At 42.5% G+C, this 22,723-nt stretch overlaps 1 protein-coding gene across 1 annotated transcript in view; it reads right to left on the minus strand.

Moving 5' to 3' along the window:
* The window catches only part of PLCE1 (phospholipase C epsilon 1), a 235,555-nt gene that overhangs the window by 169,028 nt on the left and 43,804 nt on the right, over positions 1 to 22,723 (minus strand). Inside the window, 1 exon segment of the mRNA XM_023546914.2 lies at positions 15,707 to 15,995. Coding sequence (XP_023402682.2) covers positions 15,707 to 15,995 — 289 coding nt within the window.

Below are 22,723 nucleotides of genomic sequence, written 5' to 3' on the forward strand. Positions count from 1 at the left end.
GTAAATTCTGATTCAGTATCTAGGGTGGACATGCAAATTGTCAGCAGAGGTTTGAACCAGGACGAATCTGTACCTTAAAGCCCTATGAGTACAATTCTATTTTGACACACATGGGGTTGCCATGAGTCAAAATCTACTCAAAGGCACCAGGTTTGTTTGTTTGTTTGGGGGTCCCTAGACGGCGAAGGTCTTCAATCTCCATTTCTAGTTTACATCACAAGCCTTTCTTTTAGTCCCATTTCTTGGACTACAGTTCCCAGGAATTAGAGGAAGCTGGGTTACCAGGCCACTTCCTCCTTTTCCCACGCCCTCAAAATTATTACAGGGCCTTTCAGCTAATGCCATCTGGGTATTTATTTTGAGATTCAATTTCCATGACAGTTTCAAATTAAAATATTTTTACTTTCAGTACAATGAGGGCTGGAAAGGGCAGAGCAGGTAGGGGCACCTTTAGTTTATTTTGATCAGAACCATCCTTTTAAAGTGCAAATTCTTATCATGTTACACCCCCTGCTTAAAACTCTTTGATGGCTTCCCATCAAGAAACTGTATTATCTGGTAATTTGTTTTACTTCTCTGTGCCTCTGTTTCTTCAAATGTAAAAACGTGAGGTTTAAATTACATAAGCCAAAAACAAAAACAAACCATTGCTGTTGAGTTGATTCCAACTCCTAGAGCCCCTATAGGACAGAGTAAGACTGCCCTATAGGAAACTGAGAAGAACACATACTTTTGTGGTTACGAGGGGGGTGGGGGGGAGGGTGGGAGAGGGTTATTTACTGATTAGTTAGTAGATAAGAACTACTTTAGGTGAAGGGAAGGTCAATACTCAATACATGGAAGGTCAGCTCAACTGGACTGGACCAAAAGCAAAGAAGTTTCTGGGATAAACTGAATGCTTCAAAGGTCAGCGAAGCAAGGGCGGGGGTTTGGGGACTATGGCTTAAGGGGACTTCTAAGTCAACTGGCAAAATAATACTATTATGAAAACATTCTGCATCCCACTTTGAAATGTGGCGTCTGGGGTCTTAAATGCTAACAAGCGGCCATCTAAGATGCATCAATTGGTCTCAACCCACCTGGATCAAAACTGCCCTATAGGATTTGCAAAGAGCAGCTGGTGGATTCAAACTGCTGACCTTTCGGTTAGCAGCTGAGCTCTTAACCACCAGGGCTCCTTAAATTACATAACACGTTTAAAAAAATTTGTTATAGTGCCTGGCACACAGTAAGCACCCATTACCTATATATGGCACTTTTTGTCCAGACTTTCCTGGTATGATGTTGCTGCCAGTTCTCTGATCTCCAACCACACCTCAAATTTACCACAATCCCTGCTGCCACCGGGCCTTTGAGCATACTATTCCTGCTGCCTGGAACACTCTTCTAGCCCTTTTCTCTTAAACAGCTTCTGTTCGACCTTAGACCTCAGCTCAAACATCACTGTTTCAGGGAAGCCTTCTCTGCCTGTGTCAAATCCCCCTTTTAGAGGGTCTCACACAGTCATGTCCCTCTCCCTTGTAGCAAGTACCATAGTTACAGTTTGTCATTTATTTTAATGATCACTTGACTTCTTATTGGTCTGTAAGCCCCAGGAGGGTAGAGACTATGTCCGTTCTATCCCTGGTACCTGACAGCATAGGTTTTAATAAATATTTGTAAAATAAATGAATTATCACCATTGGTGGCCTCTTTCTGATGTGCTGATGTATGATAACCATAGGGAACAGAGCCTTCTTAAAGTTACAGAGGGAATAGGGATTCCTCTCCTGGCTAGAGGGCTGGAGAGTGGAGGCACCTCACCCCTTGGCTCAAGGAAGAGTAGTCCCTGGACCTTCCAAAGCAGGGCTAATACAGAGATTGGGGCCTGCCCTTCTGTTCTTTTTCTCTTTTCTCAACAACAGCGAGGGCCCACTTTAACAGACAAGCCCCTTGGAAGCATCTGCCACCTACCCCAGATGTGTGAGGGCACTAGGCATCCACAGAAACAGACCAGAGACAAAGGATCCATGGGATAATACCTCCCAACTGGGCAGGACTCTCCTGCTCTGAGGCTGATGAAGATGAACGTACGGCTCTCAGAGTACAGGGTCTGAGCTGCCAGCCTGGAAGACATCTGCTGTCTACCTGCCGTCATGAACTAGGCAGGGCCGAGGACAGGCCCAGATGATTTTTGGAAATGATGCTTGAAAAGCAGTCACTGCTGGTAAACTAACTTTTGATGTTGGTGATACTCAAAGGATAGAGTCAGAGAACTTTAAACATTCCTGCATTAACTGTGTGATAGCCTGGAGTTGTGTGCCTGTGTTCATTCACTCATTCAACAAATATTTTCTTAGCCCCTATCATGTGCCAGGCACTGTGTGGCTTCCCTGGCAGAGAGCAGCACATTTACTCAGTCCATTAGTGATAGGAGCACCATGTCTCATTTACTTGACTCTGCTATGACTACTGGGCTGTAGGTGGGAAAAGCACTGTTTACCCACAGAGATAGAATAGTATGTCCTGGAAGTAAAGGGCTGGTCCTGGCCCTGCAAAGAGATGTCCTTAAAGTCCTTGGAGGTCTCTAGGTAAAGGAAGCAGCAAATATGTGGGAAAATGATAAATTCTCAGTCAGATGGACCTTGGTTCAAATTTTTTTTTTATGTTTACTATGTGTATGTATGTATGTACATATATACACATGCATACACACACATTAACATACTAATACATACATTTCATATAAAACACCTGGCTGAGACCCGAACAGGAGATAATACTGGAGTGTTTTCTAGTAGTTAAGAACTCAGATTTGGACGACAACCACCATAGCCTCCACCAGACTGAGCCCAACACAGTTAGATGGTGCCTGGCTACCACCCGCCAACTGCTCTGACAGGGATCACAATACAGGGTCCTGGACTGAGCTGGAGAAAAATGTAGAACAAAATTCAAACTCACAAAAAAAGATCAGACTTAGGGGTCTGACAGAGAATGGAAAAACCCCAAGAGTATGGCCCCCATATACCCTTTTAACTTAGTACTCAGGTTACTTCTGAGGTTCATCCTTTACCAGAAGATTAGACAGGCCTATAAAACAAACAATAATACACGTAGCTCAACCATGTATACGAGACTAAATGGGCACACCAGCTCAGGGGCAAGGAGCAGAAGGCAAGAGGGGACAGGAAAGCTCAACGAATGCAAATGGGGAACCCAAGGCCGAGAAGGGGAGAGTGTTGACACGTTGCAGGGTTGGCAACCAGTGTCACAAAGCAATATATGTAATAATTACCTAATGAGAAACTAATCTGCTCTGTAAACTTTCATCTAAAGCACAATTAGAAAAAAAAAAAAAAACCACTCAGATTTGGGAATCAGTCAGACTTGGGTTCAAGTGCCATTAAAGAGTTTGCTTCAAGGCCTGGGAGTCTATAAGGCCAGATCCTATGAGTTGCGAGGGTCTCTGAAACTTTTTGGAGTCTTGGTTCCCTTCCAGGCCCCCAGATCACCCATGATAGTATCTGTTTGAAATGGATTTTAAATGAGTCTGCTTATTAATGCAAAAATGTGACTCTGGGAATAAATGGGGTAAAGTACTTCCCACCCACCACTGCCACCAAGGGTGTTTCTGGCGACTGTAAAATCCAGGGAGCACGTCTCAGAGGGTGTGAAGTCTAAGTCTGTTCAGGCCTTCGTGGAATCACGTGTGGTGTTAATATCAGAAGATATTTTTCAAAAATTTGTTGTCATAATGAAATATGAAGTTAAAAGACTTTGAATACCATTTACGTGTTTTACATCGTCACAACATTCTAGATGTCCTGAAGATGATGAAATATCTTCTGTCAGAATTCAGTCCCTCGAAAACTAAACATGCTTAAAAATGCCCTTCTGTGACTTTAGTTGCACTGCTAATTTCTTTATGATTTCCTGGTTATGAGATTCAATTCCAAAAGAAGTTATAATAATGACTCAGACTATCTTGAAGTCTTCTTTTTTTTTTCCTCTTAAATATTTGCTACTGAACTACATGTTATTACATACAGATTATAAGCATATTCCATCACGCTCTACAAATGTTCCCATGGACAAGAATTTTCATAGCTCATTCAAATGAGTTTTAGTCCTTTAAAACAACAAACAACTTAGAAACACTCAAAAGGATTAGTTTCATGTTCTGAAAATCTCATGTAATTTTATTGTAATGAGTAATTCATCTTCTGAAAAATGTAAAAATTTTAACTTGAGCACTAAATTTTGTACCAATCACAGATTTCTAGACAAGACTCCCCAATCCCACAAGTAAATGCTTTTCTACTCTGTAGAGAACAGAGATGATATCTGGGGAGAATGATGCAGAAACAACAGAGGCTTCATATTACAGGCCAGGGCTTATTTTCACTGGCTAAATAATGTGTTCACATCTCTCCAAGCTCTTGCATGGTTTTCACCCTAGACTTCACCCTAGATGGATGGGGACTTCCCTCTGTTTCCCTACTTCAACTAAGGCATTTACACTGCCCTAAAATTGCATGTTTCTTTGTCTGTCTCTTCCACTAGGAGGTGAATTCCTTGAAAGCAGACTGCATTCCGTTTATTGTTACATACACAGGGCTTGCACAGTGCTTGGCACATAGTAGATGCTCAACAAATATCTGATAAAAGAAGGAATCAATGAATGGCCTAATGCACGAGTCCTAAGGAAAATCTAACTAAAGGAATTATATAGGTGTGGGGGCCTCTAGCCACTAAATACCCCCTTCTCAGGTGTCCCATGAGGTATTAATGCTCTGGGCCCATAGCCAGGAACACCTGGAGAGTACTTTTCCTTCTTGTGTGCATCTATGGCTGGGCTAGAAGCAGAGCCTCTGAATTAAGAATAGTGAAAGGCTGGCATTTCAAGGTGCTATAGTAAAGGGTGCAGCAATCATCATCACCAGCATCATCATCATCACTATATTTATTAAATACATACTAAGGGCCACATGCTATGCTAAATTCATTCTCTCCTATCTCGGTCTCTATATGTCTGTGTGTGTACGTATATCTATCTCACTGAAGCCTTACAACAACTCTACAAAGTTAGTGCTCTTATTATTTCCACTTCTCAGGTGCAGAAACTGAAGCCTAGAGAAGTTATATAATCTACTCAAGGCGATACAGTGTTGAAGTCAAAACCCCAACCCAAGATAAAATGATGCCCACATTCAAGTTCTTTTAACCATGAAACAACTCAGAGGCTGACAGTCCTAACAGGACAAAACAAAACAAAAAGCAAAGCTGTTGCCATGGAGTCTATTTTGACTCATAAGGACTCTACAGGACAGAATAGAAATGTCCCATAGGGATTCCAAGGAGCAGCTTGTGAATTCTAACTGCTGACCATTTGGTTAGAGCCGAGTGCTTAACCACTATGCCACCAGGGCTCCAACAGGACAAAGATGGCCCAAATAACACTTGTCTTATTCATTTCTGAGCCCCTCTTTTCACCTTACTTCAACAAACTCTCTGTGTTTACAAAGTTTCTATGTTTATTCTTTGGCGGTTATATCTTTAAAATGTTTACACTTCTATTTCCTTAAATACTCTATTTTAAGAAGAATACATCAAATTACCTTGATGAAAGATGAGGAATTTGGCTTACTCCTCTCAATTACTGTAAGTATATGTTTTTTAGTTTTGTTTTCCTATTGGTAATTGCTTTAAATACTATTAAGGCTCTCTTTTTACCCTTCAATTTAGATGTGTTTCTTGATTCCCCAATGTAATCCATCTGCTCATTAACCTTCTCTAATTAAACCTGCCTCTTTCAGGATAAGCACAATTTCCTATTCATGTGGTTTTTAGCACTTTTAGAACTATTTTAGAACTGTTTTTTATTTTAAATATTCGGGAGCTCAGTTTCATTATGTGTTAAGCAAACTTTTAGGGGAGCCTTGGATCTAGTCACTGCCGTGATTAGATTTCTGAGTTTCTTGAAGTGATAGTAGGGGGAGAAGTGACACATGATTCAACAATCCCATTGCTTTTTAGGATAAAAACCACTAAACACACATTAGAAAGACCTGAAAGAATTTTTTTTTTATAAGATAACGTTCACCTTAGACTCAGCTCCCTTTCTCGCCACCATATGCATTCAGTTTCCAAGATCTGTTCATTCTACGTCTTACCCAAGGACTCTGACTTTTTAGTACAGGTGAATAGGCTGAGTACAGAACAGAGGTGCTTATCCAGGGTGCACACTGTGAACTAAGCAGTATGCCCAGGCATGAGGCTGCATCCCCTCGCAGGGTGCAGGAAAGGGGTGCCTTTTTGTAATTCTTCACCAATTGCAGAAATGTGTCACCAGTTTTCTACCAGAAACACTGCCTTATCAATAGCCTCCTAAATACCACCAGTTCTCACTACTCTTTCCCCCACCCATCTTCCCTACCAAGCATACTCAAACTTCAACATGCAAAAACTCACCTGAATTATCAGAAATTCTAATTTGGTAAGCTTAGGTGAGAAGTCCAAAAAGCGCTATTATGGACACTCATGCTGGGCAGCTCTGACACAGGTGGGCTAAGGATGACACCCTGTGAGGCCCCACTCCACACTGCGGCCAAAAGGATCTTTCTGAAAACTGAATCTGATCACACCACACCCTTTCTTAGAACCCTTACATGTTTCCTCATCACTAACAAAGGAAATCCCAAGCCCTCTATTTACAATGCCTAGGAGGAGCCCTGGTGGCACAGTGGTTAAGAGCTCAGCTGCTAACCAAAAGGTTGGCAGTTCAAATTCACCAGCTGCTCCTTGGAAACCCTGTGGGGCAGTTCTACTTCGTCCTATAGGGTCGCTATGAGTCAAGTCGGAATCCACTTGATGGCAATGAGTTCGTTTTTCTGTTTGTTTGTTTTTTAAATAATATAGCCCCCTGGAGACTTACCTTCTCTCACAACCCCAGCTTTACCTCCCCCACCTATTTCTTGTGCTCCCAGGCTTTGGCCAGAGCAGGCTGGTAGACCAGTAGTGTGCTCTTCCCTTTGCCTTTTGAGCCTGTCTCGCTTCTTTGTGGGGATCCCCATTCCTGTCTTCAGGAAAGCTCAGCTCCTCCATCTGTCCCCCAACCCTTCTGAGAAAGCTTTCCTCATCAGTCAAGGCTTCAGGTTTCAGTTCTAACCCAATTGGGTCATGATCTTCATAAGCCTAGCTAAGGTCTACTGCAGAGAGAACGAACAAATGTTTTTACCAGGGCTGTGAGGGAGGAGTAGATAGGCTGGACACCCACTTAAGGTGCTCTGGACCCCCAGAGGCAGCAGGCACCTGGGCAGGAGGAAGAGGAGTTCAGATAAGGAGTAAGAAAGGCCTAAACCCTGCAACCACTCCAGGGCTCTGGTGCTAATAACAACTTTTGGGACATGACCAATTGTCTTTTGTGCCAGTTGGGAAACTTCCTGAATGTATTTGCACTTTCAGATAGTACAAGTCTGATGTTAACGATCACCATCAATTAAGTGTTATCAAAAAGCACTGACAATTCCAGGTTCTCTGATTCTGTGAACATACCCACCACTCAATCCTAGGAGGGTTTATGGACTGTCCTGTGCCCAGTCCTGTGCCAGGTGAGGTGTATGTATGTGAGAGGAACATGAACATTTGAGCCAGTGCCAGAAAAACCTCCAAATAACCAAAACAAGGCCCAAATACATAGTGCTGCCGGAGAGCTGCAGACATGTCTCTATCATGCTTGGGACCCAGGCCTTGGCACAGGTTGATTTGGGATGGCAGCATACACTTACTAGCTGTGTGGCTTTGGACAAGTCCCTTAAGCTCTCTGACCTTCGGTTTCCTGGTACTAATAATTTATGTCATGAGAACTAAATGAAATAATGCAGATAAAGGGGTGGGTACATTTGTGTGGGAGATAGGAAGCACACCACAGGCTGTCTGAGTTCAAGTCCTGACTCTATCACCGACTACCTGGGTACCCTTGGGCAAGTTCTTAATATCACTAGGCCCCAGTTTCCTCCTCAGTAGTGCCTCCCTTACCAATCTGTGAGATGGTTTTCAGTGAAATCACAACATGCAAAGCACTCAGAGCAATGCCTGGCACACAGCAACAACTGAAAAATCTGTTAACGAGTATTACTATAATTCTATACAATGCTAACCCATCCCCGTGCCCAGCTTTCTCTTTATAGATGGAAGAGTTTAATTTTTTAGATATAGCAGTAATGGTGATGTCATCCTGAAGAAATTCACAAAAACTATGTGTGATGTATATGGATTGCTTTTTGTGTGGCCTTTCTAGCCATGGTCTTGAAACATCCACCAAGGTGATTGGGCATGACTGTTTGATAGGGTAATTGTGGCCCACCAAGGGAACTGGTCAGTTTTTCCTTAAAAGAAAGCCAATTCCAGAGCAGAGACAAGAATCCTACCGCCACCAAGGAAGAAAACCCAGGAGCGGAGAGCACATCCTTTGAACCTGGGATCCCTGTGCTGAGAAGCTCCTGAACAAGAGAAAGAGAGAGAGAAAGCTGCAACCCTGAAGATGGTGAGAAGTAGAGGCAGGAGAGAACCGGCAGCAGAGACCCAGCAGCAGGAGACAGCATGGTGGGCTTCCCGGCCCCTGGAGAGAGAAAGCTGAGGGCCTTTGGGGAGAGGTCTAGGGCCAGGAAGAGGTGTGCCTGTGAGCATGGTTGGGAAGAGGGTTTCATGACGTAAGAACTGTATCCTGAGTGTTCCTAAGCCTGAATTGTAGCTGTTACTTCCCTTGTAAACCCCATGACCATGAGTATGGTCTGTGAGTTCTGTGTGGCCATTGCAATGAATTATCGAATCCAGCAGAGAAGCAGAGTGCTGTGCGAGGGACAGATACTGTCAGAGTTGGGAAAAATAGCGGTGAGAGAAGGCATGTCAGATCTTCGCTTTATAAGAATCAGCTTTGTGCTATTGGTCTTGGTCCTCCTCCCCTCTTGTGGGGTTGGAGGAGGTCTGCCACTGCCCCCAAGCCGTTTTTTACAGTATGTAATCCCTCTGCTTGACCCTTCCTCCAACCAACTTTTACACATAATTGTTTTCACTCAGGAAACATCAGGTCTCCAGCAATATTTGAGGTGCATAACTGCCCTCCTCACTGGCTCTTTGGAGAGGTATCCCTTGTTATGAGCAGTAGCGTGGAGTCACACTCCTCAGAGTTCACACCTGGATATGGAGTCACATTCCTTGGTCACACATGAGCATGTAGTCACACCTGAGCATAAAGTCACACCTGGGCATGGAGTCACACCCTTAGGTGACACCTAAGGATAGAGTCACACTCCTGGATGATATCTGACCACCTGTGGTCACAAGGCAGAGGGCTTTTGTCACTGTGTCCACCACACTTCCTGGTCCCATAAACTACAGATTCCACTATTAGCTGAGTACTCCTGCACTGTCTGAATTCTCTGGAGGTAGTAAGGGCTTACTTCAGGAGGCCTGAAACCTAACTTTACATTTTCTATGGAGGGAGAAATAATTTTTTACAAGTTGAAGACTCCCAGATGTAATCTTTTGCATTCTTCCCAGAGATGACATAGCACTAGAACATAGTAGGCAGTTAACGAATACTTTTCAGTTGATTAACTGGTACAGAAACATACCCTGTATTACATTAGAGCATGCTTTTAAACATCGAGAAAATTTAATTCCAAGGTCATGAAAATAATAAATCAGGGAATTTCTTTAAATAAACCCTATCTTGGCATTAGAGCTATGCACATGCCTTTCCCTGCCTGGTAGGCATGTAAAGGGCAGTTGTTTCGATTATGAGGAAGTCAAGAAGACAGCTTTTATAAACTTAATTATTTACGAGGTACAGTCACACGGTTCAAATGTGCGTGTATAATCCTATTACGACTTCTTGTTTTTATACTCACAGCTATTAACTTTCAGAAAAGACACACAGAGGATATCCTTACTGCAGTAAAAGAAAATAAGTTGAAAATTTATTAGAACTTTCTATCCGAAACAAAATTTTTCCTATTTTCAAAGAAAATATTAAATCTATGAGGAACTGTCTATTCTCGTGTTAATACTCTATCCACGGTCTACATATAACCAAGAACTTTAATATAGCCATTTTGTACACACACACTCAAACTGGTTCAAAATGAATAATGAAGTTTTCTTTTCTACTATATAGTTTAAATATGGGTAACTAAGCTTTGTCCTGGTTATACGTAAATATTTAATTCATTCATTTACAAACTTCACTTAGCAACAATTTAAGAAGGAAAAATGAGTTTAATGCTCTAAATTTATTATACTGTTTGGTACAACAAGTGCATTCCAAAACACTCAGCTGCCTGACAGAGGCTGGAGAAACCCTGAGAGTACGGCCCCCGGACACCCTTTCAGCCCAGTAATGAGGTCACTCCTAAGGCTCACCCTTCAGCCAAAGATTGAACAGGCCCACGGAACAAAACAAGATTAAAGGGGCGCACCAGCCCTGGGGCAGGTACTGGACGGCAGGAGGGAACAGGAAAAGGGGTAATAGGGAACCCAGGGCTGAAAAGGGAGAGTGTTGACATGTCGTGGGGCTGTTAACCAATGTCATAGAACAATGTGTGTACTGTCTGATGAGAAACTAGTTTGTTCCGTAAACCTTCATCTAAAGTACAAAAAAAAAAAAACAAAACCAAAAACCACTCAGCTGCATTATTTGAGAAAACCTCTTTTTTAACACTATTTGTCTAATTCTTTGTTTCAATGTTTTATATTACTACTAGTCTTCTCAATTTCTTCTTGCTTTTTACTTATCTTGCTTTTGTAATTTTCACAAAACATTGGAGAAAAAAAAAAGAAAGAAAGAAAGAAAAGCTGCTGTTGGATTTAGAAAATTCCTGATTAGTGAAGTCAGTAATTCTTTTGACTCTACTGCTACAAGGAGTCAGTCTTTCAATTTTAGCAAGGTTGATGAGAAGGGGGGAAGGGGGCAGGGACACGGAAGTAAAATGATCTTAACTGTATCAAACTAGGGAAAGTCCCTGGCTGGATGGTGTGGGCTCTCCATTTTCCATTTTGAGATAGCACACCTTTGCTGATCAATGGCTCATGTCAAAAAATGTTTCTCATTATTTGGCAAAGTTTCAACTTAGTGGACTAACCATCCTTTGCAACTTTGGAGGCAGAAAACCAGGAATGTTGTGTGCTGACTGTTGGCTGTCCTTCTAGGGCCACTTAAGCCACTGGATGTATGGAAGATAATGGAGATATTAAAGAGTTAGCAGAATCCCAGAGACTGTGGTAAACTGCAAGGCTGCAGAATTGGGGTCATTCAAGCCTTGAGTTAACTAGTAAATGCCCTGTGAATAATAAACAATTGGTTAGATATTTTCTCCTCCTATTCTCACCTACTGCAGGCTGCCCCAACCTCCATCTTGTAACCATAACCACTTCCAGAAGTCAAGTGGGTTGACTTGGGCCACGTGGAAGCCATGTGAAAAGCTGTCTGATTTCTTATCTCTCTTCCACATCCTTGGGTCTTTCTTCTGTCTTAATAGGCTTCGGGCCAAACACCTACATAACCTGCCCCTCCTTTTTCTCTACCATTCGAGGCTCCATTTAATCCACTTCAAACAAGATCTCTCTCAGAAGAGATCATTCTCTTTGATTCTCTTTCTTTCCCTTTCCCTCTGGGGTTGGGGTGGGAGTAAGGGAATTAACCACTGTACTGTCTCCCTCTTTCTTCTTTCTATTTTTAAGTCTCCATTAAAAAAGAAAATAAATAAATAAGCTAGTGGGACAATTTTCTAATTCCTTAGTATAGGTATGAGTTTTGAAGTGAAATTAACCATAATAAAGATATCATCTACAGCTGCTAATGTCTAAAATCTCTGAAATGGTCCAAGTCTCCATAAAAGTTTTCATTTAACTCTATACTCATCTTGAATTACAATTATTCCCTTCAATAAGAAATGTCCTAAAATTCCGTTGTATGGCTTTTTTCTTGCGGGTTGATTCTCAGTATTCCAATAGTAGTTTTTTTTTCCTTTCATTCCATGGGAAGTGTACTGATTACAACTGTGTTATGAGTTAAAGAGGTTTTGGGGACAAGAATCTGGGAACCAAATCACAACTTTTAATACTGCTTCTCCAGGACAGTTTTCTAAGTTCCACACGGCTCCTGAGAAATGAACTTTTGGAACAAAACCCATTTGTAAGCTGGGGACTGAGTGTACACTATAAACTCCCCATTGATTTTCATTAGTGCTACAGAACTGAAAGCTGTCACCCGCCTTGATTTCAGGGAAAACATGAGCTATACAGACCATCAAATCACAGCAGCTGGCATGTTTTCCAGACCCCCTGGCAGAGCAAATGGCCAACATAGCTCAAAACCAAAATGGTTTATGAGGCAGTGAATACTCTGTGACCTCGAAGACCCATCTGGGTTTTTAACGTGTTTTCTTCCATTGCACATTAAAGAAACATATGTGTAACTGTGACACAAATAACATTTGAAAACCCCACGGAAAGGGGACCTGAAATTGATAAAGGTTTCACGACAGCAGGCCAGATGTCATAGAAGGAAGCCTAGGGCCGAAGCCAACCAGCTAACTGTATTATTCAGCAGGAGCTACATACAGAGTGTCATCAGAAACCACTGCAGAACTGCAAAACAGAAGGTTATAGAAACTCCTGACTCCTGTGCAAAAAAAAAAAAAAAACACAAAAAACATTGCCATTGAGTCAATTCTGGCTCAAAGAGAACCTACAGGACAGAGGGGAACTTCCCCATAGGGTTTCCAAAGAGCAGCTAATGGATTTGAACTGCCAACCTTTTGGTTAGCAGCCAAATGCTTAACCACTGTACCACCCAATATAATTTAATACATTAGCTGATGGTCCAGTGAGTCTCTGAACAGGGGACGTTGATCTATCAGGGTCTGATCTTTACTCTTCCCATAGGTCCTTGTAAGACTGGAGGCAGGCTGGCCTTGGTCAGGAGGCCTCAAAACCTGTCCCTGTGCAATTAACAGAGAAGAAAGAAAGTGACTTTTGCTGGCTTTTGTTTGTTTGTTTGAGGCCTCAGGTTTCAAGCCAAGCCATTTTCATATAGAACATTAACTCCCGCTCCAAACTCTTTGGACACTTAGAGCCACTTCCACATCATTTGGCACTTAATTCTCTGCAGTCTCACATTATTCTTTGAAGTCGTGGTGCATGCAAATCTGGTCTCCTCATCAGGAATATAAACACCTTAAGGGGAAGTAAATGGACCTGAATTTCATTAGGATCTCCCATAACACCTACATGCTGCTGGGCAGAGTGTGTATCTGGTAAACACAGGCTGATTCACTTACAGGATGAGGCCCTGGCATATAGCCGCAAGCACTGAAGTAATGCCAATTCCACATGCCAATCTCAGCACAATTTCCCAGGAACAGCAAGGACGGAGAATATAAGCTAGGAGGACACCTTGGCAGTCACGGGGAGCCACGTCAGAGCAGAGAAACTATGATTCCTGTGTGCAGAGAAAAGTCTTTACGACCTAGAGACAATTGCCATGAGGCCAGGAACTATGTTTTGTTCCCTACCCAGCACTCGTACATATTAAATGGAAAAAAAAAAGCAAAACCCGTTGCCGTCGAGTTGATTCCGACTCATAGCGACCCTATAGGACAGAGTAGAACTGCCCCACAGGGTTTCCAAGGAGCGCCTGGTGGATTTGAACTGCGAACCTTTTGGTTAGCAGCCGTAGCTCTTAACCACTACACCACCAGGGTTTCCTAGCACATACTAACTAACCCAGTACCGTCGAGTTGATTCCGACTCATAGCGACCCCATACTGGGAGCTCAAAAACCATATACTGAATGAATGAAAAACATGATACCAGGTTTCTCCCCATTGTTGTTATTGTCAGCTGCCATGGAGTCAGCTCCGGACTCATGGCCCCCCATGCACAATGGAAGTAAACTGTCTGATTCTATACCATCCCCATAATTGGTTGTGAACTGGACTATTGTCATCCACAGGGTTTTCAATGGGTGATTTTCAGAAGTAGATTGCCAGGCCTTTCTTCCTAGTCTGTTCCAGTCTGGAAACTCTGCTGAAACTTGCTCAGTATCATAGCAATGTGTAACCCACCACTGTCAGATGAGCGGTAGGGGCACATGAGGTGCACCGGCTGAGGATGAAACCCAGGTCCTCCTCATTATCCTCCCGGATTAATGTAGCCATATCTTGTTTTCCTTCATGCATCTTTTATAATCAATACACAGAAGGGAAGATGACTCCAGAAACCAAACCAACATGGCACCCAGAGTGTATACACAGTGAGGTGGTTTCCTCTCAGGTCTGCAAAGGGTGTGTGTGGAGGTATAGGTGGAGGTAGAGGATAAGGGAGGAAGGTCACTGGCCCACTGGCCTCAGGTCTCAGGGCTCGCTGTAGAGGGACAATAGCTCTTCTGCCTGAGAGAAATGACCAGATGTCAGAGCAGACTCTTGGCAGCCCATCGGCGGTGCAACACTGATCTGTGTGGTCCCTGTCTGGCTGGCAGCTTCCTGCCAGGGAAAGCTGCCAAGCAGGTTGTGACAGCTGTCAGAGCACAAAGTCTCCAAGGTCCTTTGGTGCACTGCCACTTCTGACCTGCCTATCTGCTACTCATGGGAAGTAGCTGGGAAGTTCAGAGGCTGAGAGACCCCATTTTAAAAACATTGGCTTTCATTTTCAGTGAGATGATTGGCTATCTTGTCCTTTTAAGATGCCGTTTGGCTTTTCTGGTCAATATGCTGAACCTGTTGATTCTGGATTCTGGGAGTGAAAGAGAACTATAGTCCACTCTGTTCTCAAGCACTTGGTTTTCACTGCGACCACACGATCACACTTGTTTACAAGCATCTTATCACAGCAACTGACATCTGGCATGGGGTACCACTAGGAGCAATCACCTGTCTAAATAAATTTTTTTTTAAATTAAAGATGGCCTCTTAACCATTTACTTCTTTCTATAACGAAATCTCAAAATCTTAATGTTTCTTATGTGGAATGTTTATACTTTAAGAGATTGTCTTAGTCATCTAGTGCTGCTATAACAGAAATACCACAAGTGGATGGCTTTAACAAAGCGAAATTTATTCTCTCACAACCTAGGAAGTTACAAGCCCAAATTCAGGGTGTCAGCTCCAGGGGAAGGCTTTCGCTCTCTGTTGGCTCTGGAGGGAGGTCCTTGTCATCAATCTTCCCCTAATCGAGGAGCTTCTCAGGCACAGGGACCCTGTGTCCACAGGACACACTCTGCTCCTGGTGCTGCTTTCTTGGTGATATGAGGTCCCCAACTCTCTGCTTGCTTCCCTTTCCTTTTATCTCTTGAGAGATAAAAGGCAGTGCAGGCCACACCCCAGGGAAAGTCCCTTTTCCTGGGATCACGGAGGTGACCTGAATGAGGGTGGTGTTACAATCCCACCCTAATCCTCTCAACATAAAATTACAATCACAAAACGGAGGACAACCATGTAATATTGGGAATCATAGCCTAACCAAGTTGATAAACACATTTTTGCGGGGTACATAATTCAATCCATGACAGGGATTTTGATGACGGACCACTTTTTTCTATTCACCTAAAGCAATAACCTTTATTGAAATTTGCTGATAAGTGAACTCAATTTTCCATCAGGAGATGCATAAGTGTCCTATTTTGCACTCACAGGTGAAAAGTTAAAAGTGAAATCTCACACAATACCTTTCAGCATCATTCGTCCAGTGGATCCTCCAAAAGTACTGAGAAGGCCACTTCTTGCTCCTAAAGATGTGGTTGCTTCTAGGAGAGACCCGGTGATGTACTGAGATATGGAAGTCCTTTGGAGGGTGGCGCGATACTCACATACAGTGTCTTGGACACATTGCTTTAAGCATGGACCACTGCTAATCCTTCCATGGGTTATTTCAGAGGCTGGGAGCTTTCTGAAGAAATGGATAAGAGATCCAATTGTATCTTCTATTTCTTCTCCTCGTCTTACTGGATTGTAGATCTGTGAATAGCACAAAGTACAGGAAGTATTAATCTAGTTTCTTAGAAAAGCAAATTAGCTTGTCGACAAAACGCCAAGATGACTTATTAAGAAAGAAGGCTCAGTGGCTCTAAGCACAAACACTCTTGAGCACTAGACTCATGCATTAACCTGAACATTCTACAGACACAGTTTATTTGGAAAAGCTGTGTGTAGTTATGAAATAGACCATTCAAACAATGCTGCTATCAAACAGAGCACTTACAAGTTGTACCAATCAAAGCTATGTTCAGGTCAAATTTCTCCTCAGCAGAGCAAAGCTCCTCTGTAGAGGGACAAGGGCAAACCTTTCCTTTCTGTCCTTTTGGACTCTCCCAAGTGACTGTCCCATGTCTGTCTGGCTGCCTGGAACACTCTGGCCTGACATTCATGAGGAATGTTTTCTCCATGCCCAAAATGAAGTGAGGTTGAAAAGGTCATGTGGAAGGAGAGCTTCTCTATTTCTTCCTTAGGCATAAACCTTCGATGCATCAGCTGAGGTCCAAGTCTTTGAATTCTTTTTAATCTTCCTCTTCCTCTATCATCCACTTCCAGTGAACTGGCAAATCCTGCCCACTCTTCCTGCCCTGTGTCTCTCACTATCCTGATTTTTTCTGCCTTTATCATCTGAATTCATCACGAATTATCTCAGGTTTGGACTACTAGGATAGGTTCCCAACCATACCAATGCAATCGTTCATCGTGCGTTTCGTGCAAGGAACTCTGCTGAAAGATACGGGGCATGGGCAAAGAGTAACGCGCACCCCTTGTGCTGCAGGATTTCACACTCTAATTTGGAAGATGAGGACTGACAATAATGAGGTTTGATATTATTGCAGAAAAGTTTTGAGTTTTGTCAAGCATTCTGGGAAGTGTATAAATAACAGGAAGCACCATAACATAGGGTAAGTCACTCCAGCTTTCTGATGGTGGGGTAAAAGTTTACTATATCGTGTTGTCTCCATCATGCTACCTTGAGTCCCTTGCCTTGGATGACTCGTTATTCATTCATCAAATCAACAAACAGTTATTAAGTGTTTATATACTGGTATCAATCATGCTTGGAAAAATAAGAGAGCTTCTTCCCTCAAAGAGCTTATAATCTAGTAAGGGAGATAGGCAGATAAGCAAAAGCCTTACAGCAGGGTGGAAATAGAGGTCACCCTCTCTAGTGACATCAATAAGTAACCAGCGATGAGAAGGACCTTCCACGCCCTCTAGGCCCTGCGATGCTGCATACTCCAAATCTCACCTTAGCCAGGGCCCAGGGGCACTCAAGAGGCCTCTGTTGAGCTGTGCAAGGTCCTTATGAGACCCTAGAATGTACCTAGAACTTACCTGATATTCAGACTGCACTGACCTTGGGGAGATTTCTACTCTGTTTTCATCTGCCTAATGGTATACACTTACCACATGAAGGCAGAGTTTGAATTCTTAGCTTAATCCTCTATCATTAAATTTCTGGTGGCCAGTGTGGCCATGGATAGTGTGCTGGGTCAGAGTAAGTCCAGGCTTCAGGGATAGATATGTGGGGATCTGACACCTGGCTCTACTTTCAATAGCTCTCTGACCATGAATAAGGTGACTTGACTGTTTTGAGACAATTTCTTCCGTTGTATAATGGGGGTGATAACAAGCCTTCTTAAGGGAAGTTGTGAGATTCAGTGAGATAATACATGTAAAGTACTCAGCTCAGTATCTAGAAATGTGTAATGGATTGAATTGTGTCCCCCCAAAATATGTGTCAACTTGTTTAGGCTATGATTTCCAGTATTGTGTGGTTATCCTCCATTTTGTGATTTTCTAATGTGTTATAAATCATAATCTCTGCTTGTGGTTAAAGAGGATTAGGGTGGGATGTAACACCCTTGCTCAGGCCACATCCCTGATCCAATGTAAAGGGAGTTTCCCTGGGGTGTGGCCTGCACCACCTTTTATCTTACAAGAGACAAAAGGAAAGGGAAGCAAGCAGAGAGTTGGGGGCTCACACCACCAAGAAAGCAGTGCCAGGAGCAGAGCACATCCTTTGGACCCGGGGTTCCTGCACAGAGAAGCTCCTAGTCCAGGGGAAGACTGATGAGAAGGCTGATAGAGACAGAAAGGTTTCCCCTGGGGCTGATGCCCTGAATTTAGACTTTTAGCCTACTTTACTGTGAAGAAATAAATGTCTTTTTGTTAAAGCCATCCGCTTGTGGTATTTCTGTGATAGCAGCACTAGATGATGAAGACAAAATGAAATGGTGCCATCACTATTGATTGGGCTAGACTGTGGGGAGAGAATGAACTCCTCTACCCTCAGAACAGGCGGTTTTGTAACAACAACGCACAGTCTATGAAATTCAAAGTGATAGGGTTAAACGTTTGCTCTTACATACTGCTGGATAATACCATTCTAACCTTATTTGGGTGTATTGTGAGGCCAAATGGGGGTAGAAAGCAGCACAGCTCAAGACATGACTCTCTTCCCTCAGCTGCAAAACAGACAGTACCCAACACACTAAGTCCCAAGCAAATCCTTCAGGAATAAACGATCTAGAAGTTAAAGAAAAAGATCCCACCATGACGCTTGATGGTTAAAAAAGGTATCACAGGGAAAGCAGAATTTGACCGAGACTTTGGAAAACAGGCAAGACTCTTATGCGAACAGCTGGGGGAGGCAGTTCATGTGGCAAGAAAGGGTGAAGAAGCTGCAAAATACAGAATGTGCCCTAAAGACAGCGAGTAGAGCAGGGTGTTCAGAGTACAGAGTTAGCGTAGGGAATAACTGGGAAATGAGATTAGAAAGATAAGTTTGTGTGATAAAGGAGAGCCTTGACTATGAAGTGAAGGGCTTTAACCCATCAGAAGCAGGAACCCTTGATTTTTTTGTTTACTTGTTTTAGCAGAGGACTGATGCTAAAAAGGCTTTGCTTTAAAAAGATTAATGTGTTGACAGTTCCTAGTTACTGGTGGGTTGGTCTACATTCTTTGCTTGCCAAGCTGCTCCGCTGCCTCATAATGCTCTCACCCATAATCTGATCCATTCCAGGTTCCACATCACACCTTCCCAGACCCCAGTGGCTCACTCAGTCCCTCACCCAGTATTCCCAAGGTGTGTTCCTCCAGCATTAGATCTAGAATGAATTGCATGACATAAGGACTCCTTGATCACGGAAGCTTGAGAAACTTGACAAACATTCCCCATTTGGAGATTTACATTGCATAACTAAAGGCGATCAGATGGGTGGAAGTTTAAAAAAAAAAAATTATTTTATTTAACTGAATGAGCATTTCCCATATTAGTTGACGGTGGATTTTATTTAAGTGAACACTTAGCCTGTGGAATATTTTGCTTTAATCTAATGGCCTTTTCTTATTCTCATTTCCTTGACCTCTGTGGAACCTCTGAAAGTGACAATCACTCTATCCTTCCTTTCTGTCTTATCATTTTACCATTCCGTCTTTGACGGATTCTCCTCTGGCCTTCAGGACAGCTATAACGCAATAGAGGTAACAACAAGCATCTACTACAGGGGTCACAAATGGCAGACCATGAGCCAGATTCAGCCAGCAGACCTGCATCATCTGATGCACAGTGTTTAAAATCAGGGAAGTTTACATAAAATTCTGAAGTTTCACCATCTCCAGAAAAATGGAACAATCTGGCAACACTCAGCGTTCCCATGTGATGTCAAGTTAGATGGAGCATGAGTTCTCCAGTTGGTGCCAGTTCCCACAAGTCTCTAATGATCACACCTGGCCGATATCTGACTGCTATTAGCATGTGTTTGTGACCCCTGTCTTAATGGAATATGGATACATATGTAGATATATACATCAAACATGTACTGAGCTCCTCCTATTTGTCCTACGTGAGCTCTTCCCTGTGCTAGTTGCTTGGGGATACAGAGAGAAAAGCCATGGTCTCTGTTCTCAAGGGGTGTTGCAGCTCATCTCCAAGAAACTACTAATAAACATGTAAATGCTTATTTATATATTAGCTGATCATCCAGCTCTGCTATCAGCCACTTGTTTCCAAGCCCCCAAGCTTGCCTAGAGGAATAAGAGACTAAGAGCTAAGAATGAAGCTGTGAACTGCCACTGCCATTGCTAACCCCTCTACCACAAAGAGCCAGAAAGATCAAAAAGGTTATACCAACATCTGGATTAACATGTCCCAGTCATAACAATACTGGATGAGCTGAGTTCAAGGTGCTTGTTGAAAGAGTGCTAACATGAGGATGAAGTGATGGTAGATATAGCAATGCTCCAAGAACCCATCAAAATCAGTTATAGTCTTACTAGATCATACATTATTAAAAATCAAGAAAAATCTCACATATAGAGAGCAGAAATAAAACACTCATTACTAGTTTGATTCTGGAGCCTTGGTTTGAATCCTAGCTCATCTGCTTCCCAGCTGTGTGGCCTTGGACAGTGCCTCAGTTTCCTTTTCTCCAAAATGGAGATCCAGTAGTACTACTTCATAAGATTATGGTGAGAACTACAGCTTTGACAGATATAAAGTGATTAGAACAGCGCCTGACACTTAGCAAATATTCAACAAATATTCACTGTTACGATGATGGTGAAGGTCATGATTGTGGTAGACTGCAAAAATGAACATAGTTTTTCCCTTGCTGACTCTGGACTGGTCTTGTGATTTGCTTTCACTGATGGGACTTTAGCAAAGATGATGAAAGCAGAGTCTTGAAAAGCACTTATGCGTTGAAGCTTGTCCTCTCTTACTGCTATTGGGAGCCCTACAACAACAGCCATGTGAAGAAGCCCAAGCTAGCCTGCATGGCCCAGTCACTCCTGTTACCTTGGCTGACAGCCTGCCAATAGCTAGACACATAAGTAAGGCCACTCTAGGTCATCCGATTGCTGGCCCAACCCACAAACTGACCATAGACACATGAGAGAGCCCAGCAGAGCTCAGTTGACCCAGACTAGGAGAATCACCCAGCCAACTCACAGAATCATATGCTAACTGATTGTTGTGATAAGTTACTAGGTTTTTTGTCACACAGCAAAAGTTAACTGATACAATAATGGTGTGTTGGGCACGATAATAAGTATTTCACCTGTGTGAGGTTTGACTCCACACACTAATCCTAAGAGGTTGACTCATTTTTGCAAATGGAGAAAGTAGCCTCGAGAAGCGGAAAAATACAGTCAATATTACACAGCTCGTAAGAGGCTGAGCCAGGATTCAAACCCAGGTCTGTGCAACTCTATGGTCCAGCTTTATCCATTGCACTATACATGGTCACATCCAAAGCCCAAACAGTGGGATTCAGGATCTAATCATTATTTGGCAAGAGGCTTACATGATGTTTGTAAGGCTGTTGTTATTGTTTTTATTCAGGATAATTACTTTCACGGTCACCCTAAATTACTTCTGAAATACTCAAGTTATGACTAATGAATGACCCAATATGTTTCCTTTATATGGAGATTTACGGTTTTAAATTACAAAGTGAAAATATATATGTAAACTTTATCTCACTTGATTAATTTAATACAAGGTGCTGAAAACTAGACAGACTACTGACCTCTATGGGACAAAATCTCTTTTGAGATAAAATTAACATGTCACAACATGGCATCCAAGCTCATTAAATAGCTAGGTGTCCATTCATTCATCGGCAAGTGATTTACTGAGCACATACGTTGCATCCACCCCAATTGCTAGAGAGTCAACAGTGGTGACCAAGAAGAGCTTCACTTTACTGGGGGAAGCAGAAAATAAACAGGTAGACCAAATAAGTTAATTAAAAATTAAAGATTATTATATATAGTCAAATATATCTTATTTTACAAGTAGACTCTATAGGACTTGCTGAAATTGTTGGGGGTGTGGAAAGGAAAGGCCCTTTTTTATCAGGTCGAGTGAAGGTTTCTAAATGTGGTCATTTTAAGTTCTTAGACATTCAAGATTTATAGATAGTTATAGATTAATGTGCAAAAAGCACCCCTCATGGCTCCCATGCTTAACAACCACTGTGAATAGTAAATAAATCCTCTTCATTTTTTTTTTTTTTCATGGTATTAAACTACTCCCATTATGGCAGGTACTGTGGAATGACCTGGCCAGGACTGGTCTGAGCAGAATGACCTTGATATTACAAAGTTACTTGCAGAAAAGCAAGCAATGCTTAGACATCACTTAAGAAAACACTTGCAGTTCCTCCTGACTCAAGAAAGCGGGATGCCTTATAGAAACCAGCACTGGGACATGGAGTGCAGATCCAAACAAAATAAAACAAACATACCAAGGCTGAAGAGAGCCAGGGTAATTCAGACAGAGACAAAGCCAGACTTCAGTACACTGAAAGGCACGAAGCAGCCAGACCCACCGGGTCAACAGCACTCATCCAAGAGGAAACTTCCGTGTAGCCAGAAAGGGCTTTGTTTTAACCTCTATTTGGGGCCAAAGAAGATATTTCTCAAGGACAGTCAATTACATACTTGCTCTGTTTTGAAACATGTCTTTCTAGGGTCAGAGCTATGAAAAATCATGATGCTCAAGATCTGACAGCATATCTTTTGAAATCTTTCAACACGGAGAAGGCTTGTTACTTAGGTGTCCATTAACTCTTAGTAATGATACTTGTAATAACTGCAATGTTTGTTGAGTGCTTAAACTGATCTAGACACTGAGCTTTGAGACATGACTTCATTTAACCTCACGACAACTCTTTGAAGAGATCCTGCTGAAAGTGTGT

The sequence above is a fragment of the Loxodonta africana genome, chromosome 16 (genome assembly GCF_030014295.1).
Source record: "Loxodonta africana isolate mLoxAfr1 chromosome 16, mLoxAfr1.hap2, whole genome shotgun sequence".
In the NCBI taxonomy this organism is placed as follows: domain Eukaryota; kingdom Metazoa; phylum Chordata; class Mammalia; order Proboscidea; family Elephantidae; genus Loxodonta; species Loxodonta africana.